At 40.5% G+C, this 16345-nt stretch overlaps 1 protein-coding gene across 1 annotated transcript in view; it reads left to right on the top strand.

Moving 5' to 3' along the window:
• Positions 1-1727: 1727 nt before the first annotated feature.
• HGSNAT (heparan-alpha-glucosaminide N-acetyltransferase) overlaps positions 1728-16345 on the top strand; it is a 69694-nt gene continuing 55076 nt past the window's right edge. The window contains exons 1-2 of the mRNA XM_044225998.1: positions 1728-1817; positions 2866-3035. Of these exons, the coding sequence (XP_044081933.1) occupies positions 1728-1817; positions 2866-3035 (260 nt within the window). The remainder of the gene's footprint in view (positions 1818-2865; positions 3036-16345) is intronic.

Here is a 16345-nt window from a genome sequence, read left to right as displayed (position 1 = left end):
CCAGCTCAGTTTTCTGTGTCCAAAGTTAATTATTAGAACAAGTTATATCAAAAATATCACTCATTACTGGAAAGTGTCAAACCCTTCCACTTAAGTTGCATGACAGAATCGTTTAGAAAGTTCTTTCTTGGTCACTATCATCCTCATTTGCAGAGGATGATGGATTTGGTGTGTATTAATTACCACCAATAAGGAGGTTAAAGCTGACATTGAGGGGCATAGATGCCCGGCAATAGACACTGCCTTCCCTTGAACTTGAGCAGGTGTTGGAATCACCAGAAGCAGGAGCTGGGTCCCACCCCAGAGGCTCTGACTCAGTAGGTCTGGGACAGAATCTGAGACTTTGCATTTCTGACTGGTGCTGCTGGTCTTGGGACTACATTTTGAGAGCCACTCTCCTTAACTGTTAGGGAGGGTACCACGAGCAGTAAGATAGGGCAGCAAAATTAGTATTATGTCCTAGTCTACCACTTTTGGGGCTGATTGGGTCATATGGCTGAGCAGAGAATATAATTCCCTAGAGTATTTTAACTGTTAGTTTTTGCTATTAAAACCTCTCCCACAGCAGTCAGGATGCTGGAATCAAGAGGATGGACAATAACGAGGGTTGTCGAGGATGTGGAGAATTGGAACACTCTGGTAGAAATGTCTTCTGGTGCAGTTGCTTTGGGAAGCAGTCTGGCACTTTCTCAAAAAGTTAAAAATATAGCCTGGTGGTGGGTATTATGGAGGGCATATATTGCATGGAGCACTGGGTGTGGTGCATAAATAATGAATTCTGGAACACTGAAAAGAAATTAAAAAAATAAATAAAAATTAAAAAATAAAAGTTAAAAATAGAATTGCCATGACCCCAGGAATTCACTCCAAGTATTCACCCAAGACAGCTGAAAACATGTCTATAAAAAATCTTGTACATGAACATTCGTAGCAACATTCATAATAGACGAAAGATGGAAATAACCCAAATGTTCATCATCCAGTGAATGCATAAAGAAAATATGGTATATCCATACAATAAGGTATTACTCAGCCTTAAAGCAGAATGAGGTACTGATACATGCTTGCTCCCACATGGATGAAGTTTGGGAACATTCTAATTGAAGGAAGCCAGTCACAGAGGACCACATGTTGTATGCTTCCATTTCTAGGAAATGTCCAGAACCAACAAATGCATACAAATAGAAAGTAGATTAGTGGTTGCCAGGGGCTGGCAGGTGGTCAGGGGGGAACGAATGGGGACTACTTGCTAATGAGTACAGAGTTTCTTTTGGGGGCGATGAAAATGTTTTGAAATTATATAGTGATGGTTGTAGAACTCTGAATATATTAAGTAACTGAATTGTATAAAAGGACAAATTTTATGGTATGTGAATTTATATCTCAATAAAACCAAGGGGAAAAAACCCATGTCTGTGCCAAGGCTGTGAATCCCTTATGACTCTTTTCACTTGATGTAGGTGGTTATTGTGTAGTTATTGGTTATATTACCCTCTTCAGGATGTAATTCTTATTTGAGGGTTTTTCTTAGCTTTAGGATTTTGCATTGGAGCAAAACCTTCAGTTTAAGCAAATTTGTTTTGAAATATTTTGAAATATTGATGGTAGAGCTAAAATAAACAGCACGGTGTGGGGAAGGGACACTGTGTTAGGGCCAGAAGACCAGGGTTCTAATCCCAGCCCTGCCTCCGATTCATCGTGTGCCCTCAGACTACCTGATCTCTAAAATGCGAGAGTCGGCGGGTGCCATTTCCTCCACCGTGCTTCTCTTAAATTCTCTCGGATGCTTCATCATGCCAGATGCCAACCAGAACCTGGTCTGTCAGGGTTCAGTCATTAGCTTGTGCTCAGATATAATTCAGTACACAAAGAACTGCAAAATCCTAAAAGCAAGCCTAGCTAAAGCCTGGATGGGAGTTCATGGCCCAGTCAGCTTGCTGCCTGGCGCTCCACAGAAGTGTGTGACCAGGAGAGGAGGTTGCTGAAGTGAGCCATTCTCAAAGCACAGCCAAGGATTCAGTGCTCTCTCCCTGCTTACCTGTTCCTAATGTTTAAAAAAAAAAAATCATTGCCACCCTGTGGTTCATAATGGGCTTTCTCATGTCAGGTGATGCTAGGAACACTCCAAACGTCTGGTGGCAATGCAGTGACTGTTAGTGATTCAGCGGAGACAGAACACGGGGCTGTTTGTTTGGGAGGGAGGTGGAAAGCTCTGCAGCTCTCTGCAGAAAGGTCCTGGTGGTCTCCCCCCCACCTTTATTTTAAAAATAAACATCACTCAATTTCAGTAATCACTATTCTCGCCTGAGTTTTGGTCATTTAAGGGTAATTTAAAATGGGAAACCATGCTTTCCTACCCCTTTGTAATCTTCTGCAAGGGTCAACAAAATGAAGGGAATAACTTAGATTTTTTGGAGCGTGACAACGTAGTTTGGAATCAGAACTCCGAGGAAGTCAGCAAGAGCACTGCGTCCAAGTGTAGTGTTTTGTTTTTTTAAGATTTTATTTATTTACTTGAGAGAGAGCATGAGAGGGGAGAAGGTCTGAGGGAGAAGCAGACGCCTCTTGGATCTGGGAGCTGGATGTGGGACTCGATCCTAGGACTCCAGGATCATGACCTGAGCCAAAGGCAGTTGCTTAACCAACAGAGCCACCCAGGAGCCTCCAAGTGCAGTGTTTTTATTTATACCTTAAGCACGAGTCAGAGTTTTACTACCTGGAATTAACTCCTCTGCAGAGAAAATTTGATTCATTCACTCCCAAGTCCGTGTGATCGATTACGGAGTATCTCACATGGGTAAGGCAAAATACTCACTTACTTCTGAAAGCGACTTTGTGCCTATGAAAACAGCACTGTGTTTTCAGTTTGTTGTTGTCATTGCTGTTCTCTTCTATCATGAGTGGACAGGACTAGCCTGTGACTGTGGAGATCCCCTGAGAGTGTTCTTGGGCTCCAAGATCATCTCAGACCCTCGAGATTCTTCAAGGCAGTGCCAGCGACCAGAAGTTCTTATACCTGCAGGGTCATTGCCAAGGTTGGATTCAGAAATTTGGAAATAGGCAGCTGAAGAGAACAGGAACTCTGGACCTCAACTGTGAAGCTCACAATAAACCCTTTACCTTGGGTTTATTTTTTTTCCTTAAAGCGTAAAAACCATATGTGTAATATGTAAACTGTAGCCTATGCTAGACTGTGTTCTTTCCTTTTTTTTTTTCCCTTTACCCTGACAATTGTTATTAACCTTTTAAATGGGTTCTTAGAGACTGAAGAAAGTCATCATAAATTGTCAAAGATCAATTCCAACTGTTTCAGGTGCTAGAATTTTCTTATGAGTAAATTTTTGAGGCTTAATTTTTACTTATTTTGTTGTCAAAATAGGCTTTTATCAGACTTTCATCAGGTCCCTCCAATAGGGATTTCATAATTTTTTTTCCAGGACTATTTGGATTATTTCAGGACTAGTATTTGCAGAATTATATCAGGATTCACTCCATCACTGCTTGGTTAATACAGTTCAATTATGTAAAGGGACCATATATATGGATCATAAAACATAGGCATATAGTATGTGTGTGGTATATTCCCCTAAAAGCAAATAAATTGACTTTTTCCTTGCAGATTATCATTAAAAAAAACTTCCAGGTGGGACACAGCTCTGTTCTGACATGTAGGTGGTTCTTGATTTGGGTTCAGGTCATGATCTCAGGGTCATGAGATTAAGCCCCAGATTGGGCTCCATGCTCAGCGGGGAGTCTGCTTGTGCCTCTGCCCCGACCCCGCCCTGCTTGTTTTCTCCCCCCTCCTCAAATAAATGAAAATTTTTTTTTTTTTAATTTGACAGAGAGAGAGATCACAAGTAGGCAGACAGGTAGGCGGGGGTGGGGGGGGGGGAAGCAGGCTCCCTGCTGAGCAGAGAGCCCGATGCAGGGCTTGATCCCAGGACCCTGAGACTGTGACCTGACCTGAAGGCAGAGGCTTAACCCACTGAGCCACCCAGGGGCCCCTAAATAAATAAAATCTTAAAAAAAAAAAAAGACCATTGGGGGTGCCTGGCTGGCTCAGTTGTTAGAGCATGCAACTCTTGATCTTGGGGTTGTGAGGTTAAGCCCCACATTGGGTGTAGAGATTACTTAAAATTTAAAAAACAAAACAAAACAAAAAACCACCAAAGTAGACCATTGGTTTTTATCATGTTTATCATGTGTTTAACCATCGATGGATCGCACACATTTATCTCTGCTTCCTTCTGAAACCAAGTTAGAATGGCATTAAAGAAATAAAAAGGTATAAACTGCATAAAGCCAAACATGAAGAAAGACCATTTGTTACTCAGAATTCTGGAAAGCTCGAAAATTGTAGAGGCCAAGTTTCTTGGAAGGTGAGAGTAAGGAGTGGGCTTAAAGCCACAAGGTTTGGTTGAAAGTTCCTATACGGAAGAGTTAGACTCCCGATTGCCTTCACAAACCTGATGTATAGTCAGGATACTACCTCTCTATGTTCTACAGGAAAAAAAGACAATTTGTAGAAGGAACTAAAGAGCTAAATGGGAACCCCAGATGTAACATATGTTGGGGGTAAGATTCAATCATGAAAATGGAGGGATTACCTGAAATTCTACAGAAAGAATGGTTAAGAGGCCTCAACCCTCATTTTCCACTCCACGGCTCAAAGTCCTCCCCTGCCATGCTCACAGCCAGGCCTATTACTGTGACACCAGTCAGGAGACTGGAAGATTTCTTTCTAGGGAAACTGTACCCCAAAGAAGAGGCTTACCTCCCACTGAAATTTCTGGCTTTGCACTCAAAACTCCGCGAGTCAACAGCACACCTTCTTGCAAGCACACCCACATTTTCCATTTTGCTTTTCTGGCTCAGTTTGCTATTAGGTAGTCTATTCTAAATAATTCCCACTAACTGCAATATGAGGCTTCATGTTCATTTAGGCATTCAAGGTTCATTTATTTTAACATATGCTACTTTGAACTTTATTATAAGTAAATCCTGGATGAAAGTTTTATAGTCATTCAAATATCATACACAATTTATACTGTCCCTGTATAAATTTTGCACATTTTCTACAGGCTATTCCAAGTTCGTCATTAGGGTTTAGCAGTGTTGAGTTGGGTTTTATTTGTTTTTGTTTTTTGTAAAAGGCTTAAAGTCAAAATTTGATCAGAATTCCATTTTTCAGGGGCGCCTGGGTGGCTCAGTGGGTTAAGCCGCTGCCTTCGGCTCAGGTCATGATCTCAGGGTCCTGGGATCGAGTCCCGCATCGGGCTCTCTGCTCGGCAGGGAGCCTGCTTCCTCCTCTCTCTCTCTGCCTGCCTCTCTGCCTACTTGTGATCTCTCTCTATCAAATAAATAAATAAAATCTTTAAAAAAAAATTCCATTTTTCAAACTGATTTTATTTATTTTTATTTTTTTTTAATTTTTTTAATTTTTTTTTAAAGATTTTATTTATTTATTTGACAGAGAGAGATTACAAGCAGGCAGAGAGGCAGGCAGAGAGAGAGGAGGAAGCAGGCTCCCTGCTGAGCAGAGAGCCCGATGCGGGCCTCGATCCCAGGACCCTGAGATCATGACCTGAGCCGAAGGCAGCGGCTTAACCCACTGAGCCACCCAGGCGCCCTCCATTTTTCAAACTGATTTTAATATAGTAATCAGTTTATTGTCATCTGTGTTGTATAAACCCATATCAAAATGTAAGTCATTTTCGTTTCTTCTGCAATTTCTTCTGTGGTTGGAATGTACATTATTTTCAATATGTTTTGTCTGTCTGCCTGCCTGCCTTCCTCCCTCCCTCCCTTCCTTTCTTTCTCCTTTCTTCCTTTTCTGTAAGCTCTACACTCCACATTGTCCTTGAACTCATGAACCTGAGATGGAGTCCCATGCTCTGCCAACTGAGCCAGCCAGGTGCCCCCTTTCTGTTTCTTTATGAAACAGAATAACAGTGTCTTCTTTTTTACACCCTTTACACAACCTTCACGTTCACAGGCACATGGTCTACATGTTATAACAGTACTTCACTGTCTTTTGTAAATATTTAACACATTTTTAAGGCTTAAAAATGGCTTGTATTTGCTGTGTTTTGCACATCATTCAAGAACTTCTTTACAGTGCTAACATACTCCATTATGAAGGTTTGCCTTAATTTTCTTGGTCTGGACACTCCTATCCAACTTATCATTTTTGAAGCTAAAATTATCCTGGGACCCGAGGTCTGGAACAGATTATGCTCTTTCATGGGAGCTCATCACAGAAACCGCAGTAACCTCATGGGAGGGCAAGAAACATGCAGGGAAGACCAAGATGCCAGCAACTGTCCTTCAGAGTTGATGCTTCTGTCACTCTCAGTTGCACTTCTACACACTAACAAATTCAGAAGGGAAAATTAAGAAAATAATCCCTTTTACGATAGCATCAAAACCAAAGAGATACTTAGAAACAAATTTAACCCAGGAGGTGAAAATAATACGGCTGATGAAAGAAAGTGAGGAAGACACAACTGAAAGATACCCTGTGTTCATGGAGTGAAAGAATGAAGATTGTTAAAATGTCCAAAGTGATCCAGAGATTTAGTGCAATTCTTATAAAAGTCCAATGGCAGTCTTCACAGAAATAGAAAAAAAAATTCTAAAACTCATATGCAATCACAAAGGACCCCAAATAGCTAAAGCAATCTTGAAAAATAAAGGAGGAGGCATCACAACTCCTAATTTTATTTTATTTTTTTTTTAAGATTTTATTTATTTATTTGACAGAGAGAGATTACAAGTAGGCAGAGAGGCAGGCAGAGAGAGAGAGGAGGAAGCAGGCTCCCTGCTGAGCAGAGAGCCCAATGCGGGCCTCGATCCCAGGACCCTGAGATCATGACCTGAGCCGAAGGCAGCGGCTTAACGCACTGAGCCACCCAGGCGCCCACAACTCCTAATTTTAAACTTTGTTGTAAAACTTGTTTAAAACAGTACGGTACTGGCATAAAAATAGACATGTATATCAATGGAGCAGAATAGAAAGCCCAGATAGAAACCAAAGCATATATGGTCAACTAATCTTTGACAAGGGCACCAAGAATACACAGTGGGGAAAGGAGAGTTTCTTCAATAAATAGTCTCTTCAATAAATAGTGTTGGGAAAACTGGACAGGCACATGCTAAAGAATGGAAATTGCCCCCTGTCTTACATCACTCTTGAAAATGAGCTCAAAGCGAATTTAAGATTTAAATGTAAGACTTGAAATCATAAGACTCTGAGGGGAAAACAGGGGCAAAGCTCCTTGACATTGGTCTTGGCAGTGATTTTTTAAATATTATGTCAAAAGCACAGGCAAGAAAAACAAAAATGAGTGGAACTACATCAGACTGAAAAGTTTCTGTGCAGCAAAGGAAACAAGATGTAAAGGCAACCTACAGAATGGGCAAAAATATTTTCAAACCATATATTTAATAAAGTGTTAATATCCAAAATATATGAACAAAAAATTAATCAGATTTTTAAATGGGCATAGGACTTGAATAGACATTTCTCCAAAGAAGACTTAAAAAACAACCAATAGCTACATAAAAAGGTGCTTAACATCACTCATCATCAGGGAAATGCAAATCAAGACCACAATGAGATTATCACTTTATACTGTTAGGATGGTTTTTATAAAACAGACAGTAGAAATAAATAAAATGTGTTGGCGAGGATGTGGAAGAAAGGGGACTCTTGTACACTGTTGGTGGGAATGTAAATTGGTGCAGCCACTATGGAAAACAGTACATGGATTCTTCAGAAAATTAAAAATAGAGGGGCGCCTGGGTGGCTCAGTCAGTTAAGTGTCAGACTCTTGATTTCTGCTCAGGTGCGGAGCTCAGGGTCATGGATTGAGCCCCATGTTTGTTCCTGCCCTGAGCATAGAGCCTGCTAAAGATTTTTCCTTCTGCCCCTCCCCACCCCTGCGCTCTCTCTCTCTCAATTAAACAAACAAACAAACAAATAAAATAAATAAAATCAAGACAGAAATACTGTATGACCCAGGGATCCCACTTCTGGGTTTATAGCTGAAGGAAACAAAAACAGTATCTCAAAGAGATACCTGTACTCCCATGTTTACTGCAATGTTACTCACAGTAGCCAAGATATGGAAACAATCTAGATGCCCATCCATGGACAGATTAATGGTTAAAAAAGATATGTGTATGTGTGTATATTTATATATGTATGACCATACAGGACTATATATAAGTATAGCTGTAACAAATTATATGTAATATATGTATATTATATTTAATGTAACATTATTCAACCTGTGAGAAGAAGGAAATCCTACCATCAGCAACAACAGGGATGAAACTAGAGGACATTATGCCAAGTGAAATCAGCCAGCAGAGAACAACGAATACTGCATGATCTCATTTGTATGTGGTTGGGGTTGACGTGGGAGGAGATGGAAGATGTTAGTCAAAGGGTACAAGACTTCAGGTCCAAGATGAGTAAGCCCTGGGGATGGGGTATATGGCATGATGACTATAATTAGTACTATGTGGTGTACTTGAAGCTTTTAAAAAAGAATTATTTATTTATTTGAAAGTGAGAGAGAGAGCACAAGCAGCGGGGAGGGGTAGAGGGAGAAGCAGGCTCCCCACTGAGCAGGGAGCCCAATGTGGGACTCGATCCCAGAACCCTGGGACCACGACCTGAGCCTAAGTCAGACACTTAACTGACTGAGCCACCCAGGCGCCCCATACTTGAAGCTTTATAAGGGAGTAGACCTTAAATGTTGGCACTATGAAGGGGGAATAAAGGGTACATATATAAGGTGATGAATGTATTAATTAACCTGTTTATATCACTTCACAAGGTATACTTATGTCCAGTCATCATGTTGTGCAATTCAAACATATACACTTTTATTTTCATTATTTGTCAGTTTCCCTCAAAGCTGAAAAAGAATCGGAACATTTTCATCACCTCAAAAAGAAACCCCGCACTCATTATCTGTAGTCCCCTATCCTCCCATTCCTCCCAACCTCTACCCTTTAGCGACCACTAATTGATTTTCCATGTTTATGAGTTTCTTTATTCTGGACTTTATACAACTGGAATCATATACTATGTGGACTTGTGTGTCTGGCTTGTTTTACTCAGCATGTTTTTTTTTCACTCAGCATGTTTTCAAGGTTTATCCAAGTTGTTGTATGTATCATTATTTCATTCTTTTCTATGGTCAAGTGATAGTGTATTGCATGGATAGAACCCATTTTGTTTATCCTTAATCCACTGATAGACATTTGGGTTGTTTCCACTTTGGGCTATTATAAATAATGGTGGTAAAGCATTTGTGTTCAAATCCTGTTTTTATTTATTTTTTAAAAAAATATTTTATTTATTTATTCGATAGATAGAGAGAGCACAAGTAGGCAGAGAGCCAGGCAGAGGGAGAGGGAGAAGCAGGCTTTCTGAGCAGGGACCCCGACGTGGGGCTCAATTCGAAGACCATGGAATCATGAACTGAGCCAAAGGCAGCCACTTAACCAACTGAGTCACCCAGGTGCCCCCTTTTTATTTCTCTTGCCATATGCCCAGGAGTGGAATTACTAGGTCATATGGTAATTCTACGTTTAATCATCTGAGGAACTGCCGTTAAACAGACCATTTTCCAAAGAAGCTATACCATTTTACATTCCCTTCAGCAACATGTGGAAGTTCAGATTTCTCTACGTTAGCTGACTTTTTTATTATAGCCAACCTAATGGGTATGGTGTGGGCATCTTACTGTGGCCTTTTTGGAGTTTTATTTAATATATTTTAAAAATTTAATTTATTTAATTAAATTATTTAATATATTTTTATTATTTGATATATTTTTATTTAATATATTATTTATTTATATTTTGTTTAATATATTTTATTATTTAATATATTTTTATTTAATATATTTTAAAATATATTTTAATATATTTAATTATTTAATATAAATTTAATATATTTTTTAGATTTGGGCTTTATTTAATATATTTTTATATTTGGTTTCTGAAACTTGCAATTTTAATGTCCTTAACTGTGGAAATTGTCTCACGGATCCTCTCAGTTCTTTCTTCACTTTTTTTTTTTTTTTAAGATTTTATTTATTTACTTCAGAGAGGGGAAGAGAGAGAGTGCGTGAACGCAAGCACATGTGTGGGGGGGGGAGAGGAAAAATCAGACTCCTTGTTGAACAGGGAGCCAGATGTGGCACTTGGTCCCAGAACCCCAGGATCATGACCTAAGCAGGAGGCAGACGCTTCACTGACTGAACCACACACGTGTCTCCAGATCCTCATTTCTTTTCTTTCTTTCTTTTTTTTTTTTTTTTAAGATTTTATTTATTTATTTGACAGACAGAGATCACAAGTAGGCAGAGAGGTAGGCAGAGAGAGAGGAGGAAGCAGGCTCCCCGCGGAGCAGAGAGCCTGATGTGGGGCCTCAATCCCAGGACTTGGGGATTATGACCTGAGCCGAAGGCAGAGGCTGTAACCCACTGATCCACCCAGCTGCCCCCAGACCTTCATTTCTTTTCTTTTTTTTTTTTAAGATTTTGTTTATTTATTTGTCAGAGAGAGAGCGAGTGAGAGCGAGCACAGGCAGACAGAGTGGCAGGCAGAGTCAGAGGGAGAAACAGGCTCCCTGTGAGGCAAGGAGCTTGATGGGGGACTCGATCCCAGTGTAAGACCCGCGGATCCCCTTACCCAAGAATTCAACACTGCCACAGGATGCAATCAGCAAGAGGTTCTTTATTGTAGCGCCGGCGCCTGCGGGTGGTCAGCAGCTCCTGCTAGCTGAGCACACCAGGCTGGGGTGGTGCAGGATTTTTATAGACAGATACAAACAAGTTTTGGATGGGGCAGAGCTGATTGGCTGACAACTTGAACATTTGAAAAAGGCATACTTGGTGTTTGCGGATTGGCTTTGGAGGACCCCCGCGCGCGAAGAAAAAGGCGGGAAGGGGGAATGAGGAGGGGGAGTTGGACCTTATTACTCAGCAGAGAAGCATCCTGCCTAAGTGACTATGCGGCCCCCTGCCTACGTGACTATGCGCCCCCTGCCTCTGCCTATGCCTATGCTATTAGCAGAAGGTATCTTGTTCAAACAGGAGACCAGTATCACCCCCTAAAAGCCAAGCGGTTACAGAAAGGCAAAAGAGCAGTTAATTAGTTAACTGGGGGAAGGGTCTTTCACCAGGACGCTGGGATCATGACCTGAGCCAAAGGCAGCTGCTTAACCAACTGAGCCACCCAGGCGTCCCGTCATTTCTTAAATGTAAAATAGAAATAGTTTTCTTCCAGGATGGTTCACCCCTTCCTTTTTGTAGTAAAATGTACAAAAAATGTATCATTTTAACCATTTTTAAATGTGTAGTTTTGTAGCATTAAATATACTCACATTGTTGTTCAGGCATCACCACCATCCACCTTCAGAACCTGATTTCATCTTCCTCAACTGAAACTCTGTACTCGACAAACATCAACTCATCAACCCCCTCTCCACCCCCATGAGTCCCTGCACCAACATAACGCTATTATAAACACAAGTGTACAGATATTTGTTTTGATTCCCTGCTTTAATTTTTTGGGGTTATTTACCCAAAAGTGGAATTCTGGGTCATATGGTAATTCTATGTTTAGGAACATATTCCATAGAGTGATTCCATCTTACATTCCCAGCAGCATTATGCACAAGGATTCCAATTTCTCCACATCTACATCGACACTTGTTATTTCCTGGCCCTTTTTTTTTCTTTTAATGATTTTATTTATTTATTTGACACAGAGAGAGAGATCACAAGTAGGCAGAGCAGCAGGCAGAGAGAGAGGCGAAAGCAGGTTCCCCACCGAGCATAGAACCAGATGTGGGGCTCGATCCTAGGACCCTGAGATCATGACCCAAGCCAAAGGCAGAAGCTTAGCCACTGAACCACCCAGACACTCCTCATGGGCCTTATGTTGTTTGTTTTGTTAGCTACCATAATGTGTATGAAGTGGTATCTCGTGGTTTGCATTTGCATTTCCCTAATGATTAGTGATGTTGAACGTCTTTTCATGTACTTATTGGCCATTTGTATCTTCTTTGGAGAAATGCCTATTCAAGTTTTTAGCCCATTTAAAAATTGGATTGCTTGTTTTGTTGTTGTTGAGTTGTACGAGTTCTTTATATATACTGGACATCAATCCCTTATCAGACATATGATGTGCAAATATTTTCTCCCATTCTGTGGTTGCCTTTTCACTACTGATCATGTCCCTTGATGCAAAAAGGTTTTTAATTTTGATGAAGTCCAATTTATCATTTCTTTTGTTGCCTTTGTTCTTGGTGTCATACCTTGGAACTGACTGCTAAACTTAATGTCATAAAGCTATTCCCATATACTTTCTTCTAAGAATTTTATAGTTTCAGCTCTTATGTTTAGGTCTTGGATCCATTTTGAGTTAACTTTTGTACACAGTGTAAGAAAGGATCCAACTTCTGGTTTTGTTTTTTGCATGTAGATATCCAATTTCCCCAACATCATTTGCTGAAAACATTGTTTTTTCCCATGTTGAAAATTATTTGAGTATATATGTAAGTTGATTCTGGGCTTTCTATCCCATTGGATTGGTCTATATCTCTGTCTTTATGCCAATACCATGCTGTTTTGATTACACAGCCTTTTTTTTTTTTAAGATTTTATTTATTTATTTGACAGACCGAGATCACAAGTAGGCAGAAAAGCAGGCAGAGAAAGAGAAGGAAGCAGGCTCCCTGCTCGATCCCAGGACCCTGGGATCATGACCTGAGCTGAAGGCAGAGACTTTAACCTACTGAGCCACCCAGACGCCCCTGATTACACAACTTTGTAGTTTTGGAACCCAGAAATGTGAAACCATCTACTGGGAGAAGCAGATACCCTACTGAGCAGGGCTCCCAACTCAGGACTCAATCCCAGGATTCTGGGAACATGACCTGAGCCAAAGGCAGAGTAATAACCCTGACTGAGCCACCCAAGCATCCCTTAATGAGTTTGGATATATTTATGTACTCATGTCACCTCCCCTATAGATGAAACACAAAACATTTCTATCTCTTGGAATTTCCTATGTGTCCCATCATGTTCAGTCCTTCCCCCACTGCTGGCTCCAGGACAGAACCCTGCTTTCTTCCTAGAAAAATTAGAATTTCTTTTCCAGAGTTTCATATAAATGCAAACAGGCAATATAGTATATACCTTTCTTTTTAAAGGATTTTTCTTCAAAATTTTATTTATTTACTTGAGAGAGAGAAAGCAGGAGTTGGGAAAGGGGTACAGAGGGAGAAGCGGGCTCCTACTGAGCAGGGAGCTGGACCTGAGGCCTGATGTGGGACTGGATCCCTCGACCCTAAGATCATGACCTGAGCTGAAGGCAGACGCTAAATTGATGAAACTACCTAGGTGCCCCTTTGTGCATTTTTAAAGAGTTATTTGCTTATTTCTGAATTGTAAATGTTCATTTCATATTCTGGAATTAAGATCCTCTTATTAAATATGTTTTCCAAATCTTTTCTCACACAGTCAGTGGGTTTCCTTTTCTTTTTTAAAAGATTTTATTTATTTATTTGAGACAGACAGAGAGAGAGCATCTGCACAAGTGGGGAAGGGTTGAGGAGCTGAGGGAGAAGGAGATGCAGACTCCTTCCTGAGCAGGGAGCCAGATGCAGGACTCAGTCCCAGGACCCTGGGATCATAACCTGAGCTGAAGGCAGATGCTTAACAAACTGAGCCACCCAGGTGCTCCTTCTTTTCTTTTTCTTAACAGTGTCTTTAGTTTTTTATTTTTTAGGGTATTTAATTTAAAAAGAAAAAAGGTTTATGTACTATTTAAGAAATCTTTCACCCAGTACCTAACTGGTTGTTCTTTTAATAAATGCTATACAGATGGGGGAAAAAAGAAAGGAAAAAAGAAATCTTTGCCTAATCCATGGTCATAAGTATTTTTTTAAAAAGATTTTATTTATTTATTTGACAGAGGGAGATCATAAGTAGGCAGAGAGAGAGAGGAGGAAACAGGCTCCCTGCCAAGCAGAGAGCCCGATGCGGGACTCGATTTCAGGACCCTGAGATCATGACCTGATCCGAAGGCAGAGGCCCAACCCACTGAGCCACCCAGGCGCCTGGTCATAAGTATTTTCTCCTATATTTTCTTCCAGAAGTTTTATAGTTTAAGCTTTTAGGTCTTTAATCTGTTTTTTTGTTTGTTTCGTTTGTGGGTTGTTGTTTTCTTGTTTTGTTTTGTTTTGGTGTGTGGTATGAGGTAAGGATCACAGTGAATCATTTAATTGTAGCATCATTTGTTGAAAAGAATATCCTTTCCCCTATTAAATTCTTTTGGAAATGTGGTGAAAACCCAGTTGTGTGTGTTTATATCTAGGCTTGCTATGCTATTCCACTGATCTGTATTATCTTTACATCAAAGACACACTATCTTTTTTTTTTTAAGATTTTATTTATTTGTCACAAGCAGGGGCATGACAGAGGGAGAGGGAGAAGCAGGCCTCCAGCTGAGCAAGGAGCCTAATGTGGGGCTTGATCACAGGACCCTGGGATCATGACCTGAGCTGAAGGCAGATGCTTAACCAGCTGAGCCACCCAGTTGTCCCCAAAACACTATCTTGATTACTATAGCTTTATAATTAATCTTGAAACCAGATAATGCAATTCTTGTAACTTTTCTTTTTCAGAATGGTTTTGGCTATTCTAGGCCCTTGGCATTTCCATATACATCTTGGAATCATTTCTCAATTTCTTCACATGTGCAAAAAAAACCCCAAAAAACAAACCAAAATAACCTGCTGGAATTTTGATTGGGATTGATTGATTTGGAGGGAATTGGCATCTTAACAGCAATGATTCTTTTAATATATGAAGATGGTATTTCTCTCCAACTAGTTAGGTCTTCTTTAACTTCCTCATCAATGTTTTATAGTTTTCTATGTTCAAATCTTAAGTTTTATTAAATTTGCTGCTATGTGTTCATTTAAAAAACTCGTTTGTAAATGCTATTTAAAAATGTCAAGTTCCAATTGTTTATGTCTGGAATATAAAAGTAGAGTTCTGTATATTGACTTTGAGTTCTGTGACCTTGCTAAATTCACTTTGTATTTCTAGTAGCTTTTTTTGGGTAGATTCCTTGAGATTTTCTACATATTCAATCATACCATCTCTGAATAAATACAATGTGTAAGCTTTTAATTTCTTTTTCTTGCCTTTTTGCACTGATCTGGACCTCCAGAACAATGTTTAGTAGAAATGGCGAGGACAGATAATCTTGCCTTGTTCCTGATCCTAGGAGGAAAGCATTCAGTCCTCCATATGTCATGTTAGCGCTAAGGTTTTCATAGATGCTCTTTATCACATTGAAGAAATTCCCTTCTATTCTATTCCCTTCTAATAGCTGAGGGTTGAATGGGTATTGAATTTCCTTTAGTGGTCCCTCCCCCGCCCGCACATGTTCATTGCATGCAGCCATGTGACTTGATTTGGATGGTAAAATGTGAATTCAAGTCACAGGCATCTCTTTAGGGAAGGAGCTTTAAGAGCCAGTGTGAGGTTTGCTACATTATCCCTCCACTGCTGCAAGAGTGGTAGAAGCTCCTGTTGCAATGAAGCTTTGGGTATAGCTGTGAGCAAGAAGTAAACTGTTGAGATAAGCTAAGAGATTTGGGGGTTGTTCATTAGTGCAGCATAGCCTAACAGAGGAGGTTCTTGTCCTCAGGACAAACTATTTGCCTTCATGGAGCTTACACTCTAGTGCCAGAGAAACGATAAACAAATACATACTATAATGTCAGGTGGAAATGAATACAAGGAAGAAAACAAAGCAGATACAGTGAGGCACAGGGATAGAGGATGTTTTAGCTTTAGATAAGGGTAATGGGGAAAGCCTCCTTGAAAAGCTAATAGTTGAGCTGAGACCTGAGTGAAGTGAGGGAGGGAGCCAGCAGGTATCTGGTGGAAGGGCACTCTAGGTAGACAGCCAAGCACTGCTCTAAAACAGGAACTCCAGGCTCTCCTGGCCATGGGGACAAAGCTGAAAGAGCTGTCCTCAAGGAGAGAAGGGAAAGGGCTACATCTGCCCAGTGGTCCCTGTAGCCCATTCTGGTTTTGTGGGGACCAGAAGCAGCTGCTGGACAGTAGACAACTTGGTGGCAGTGGACTTGCCAGATGGCCTAGACACCACTGTTCCTTGAGTCTTAAGATTCTGAACCGTGGGGCAAAGAAGAAAGAGGGAGTAACTGAACTTTTTCTGACATTCAGGCATAGAGGCTTGTTTTCTCTGAGAAAAATAATGTGACGACCACTGTGAGACA

The sequence above is a fragment of the Neovison vison genome, chromosome 11, assembly GCF_020171115.1.
Source record: "Neovison vison isolate M4711 chromosome 11, ASM_NN_V1, whole genome shotgun sequence".
NCBI classification, from domain to species: Eukaryota; Metazoa; Chordata; class Mammalia; order Carnivora; family Mustelidae; genus Neogale; species Neogale vison.
This window is presented reverse-complemented; position numbering and strand designations above follow the sequence as displayed.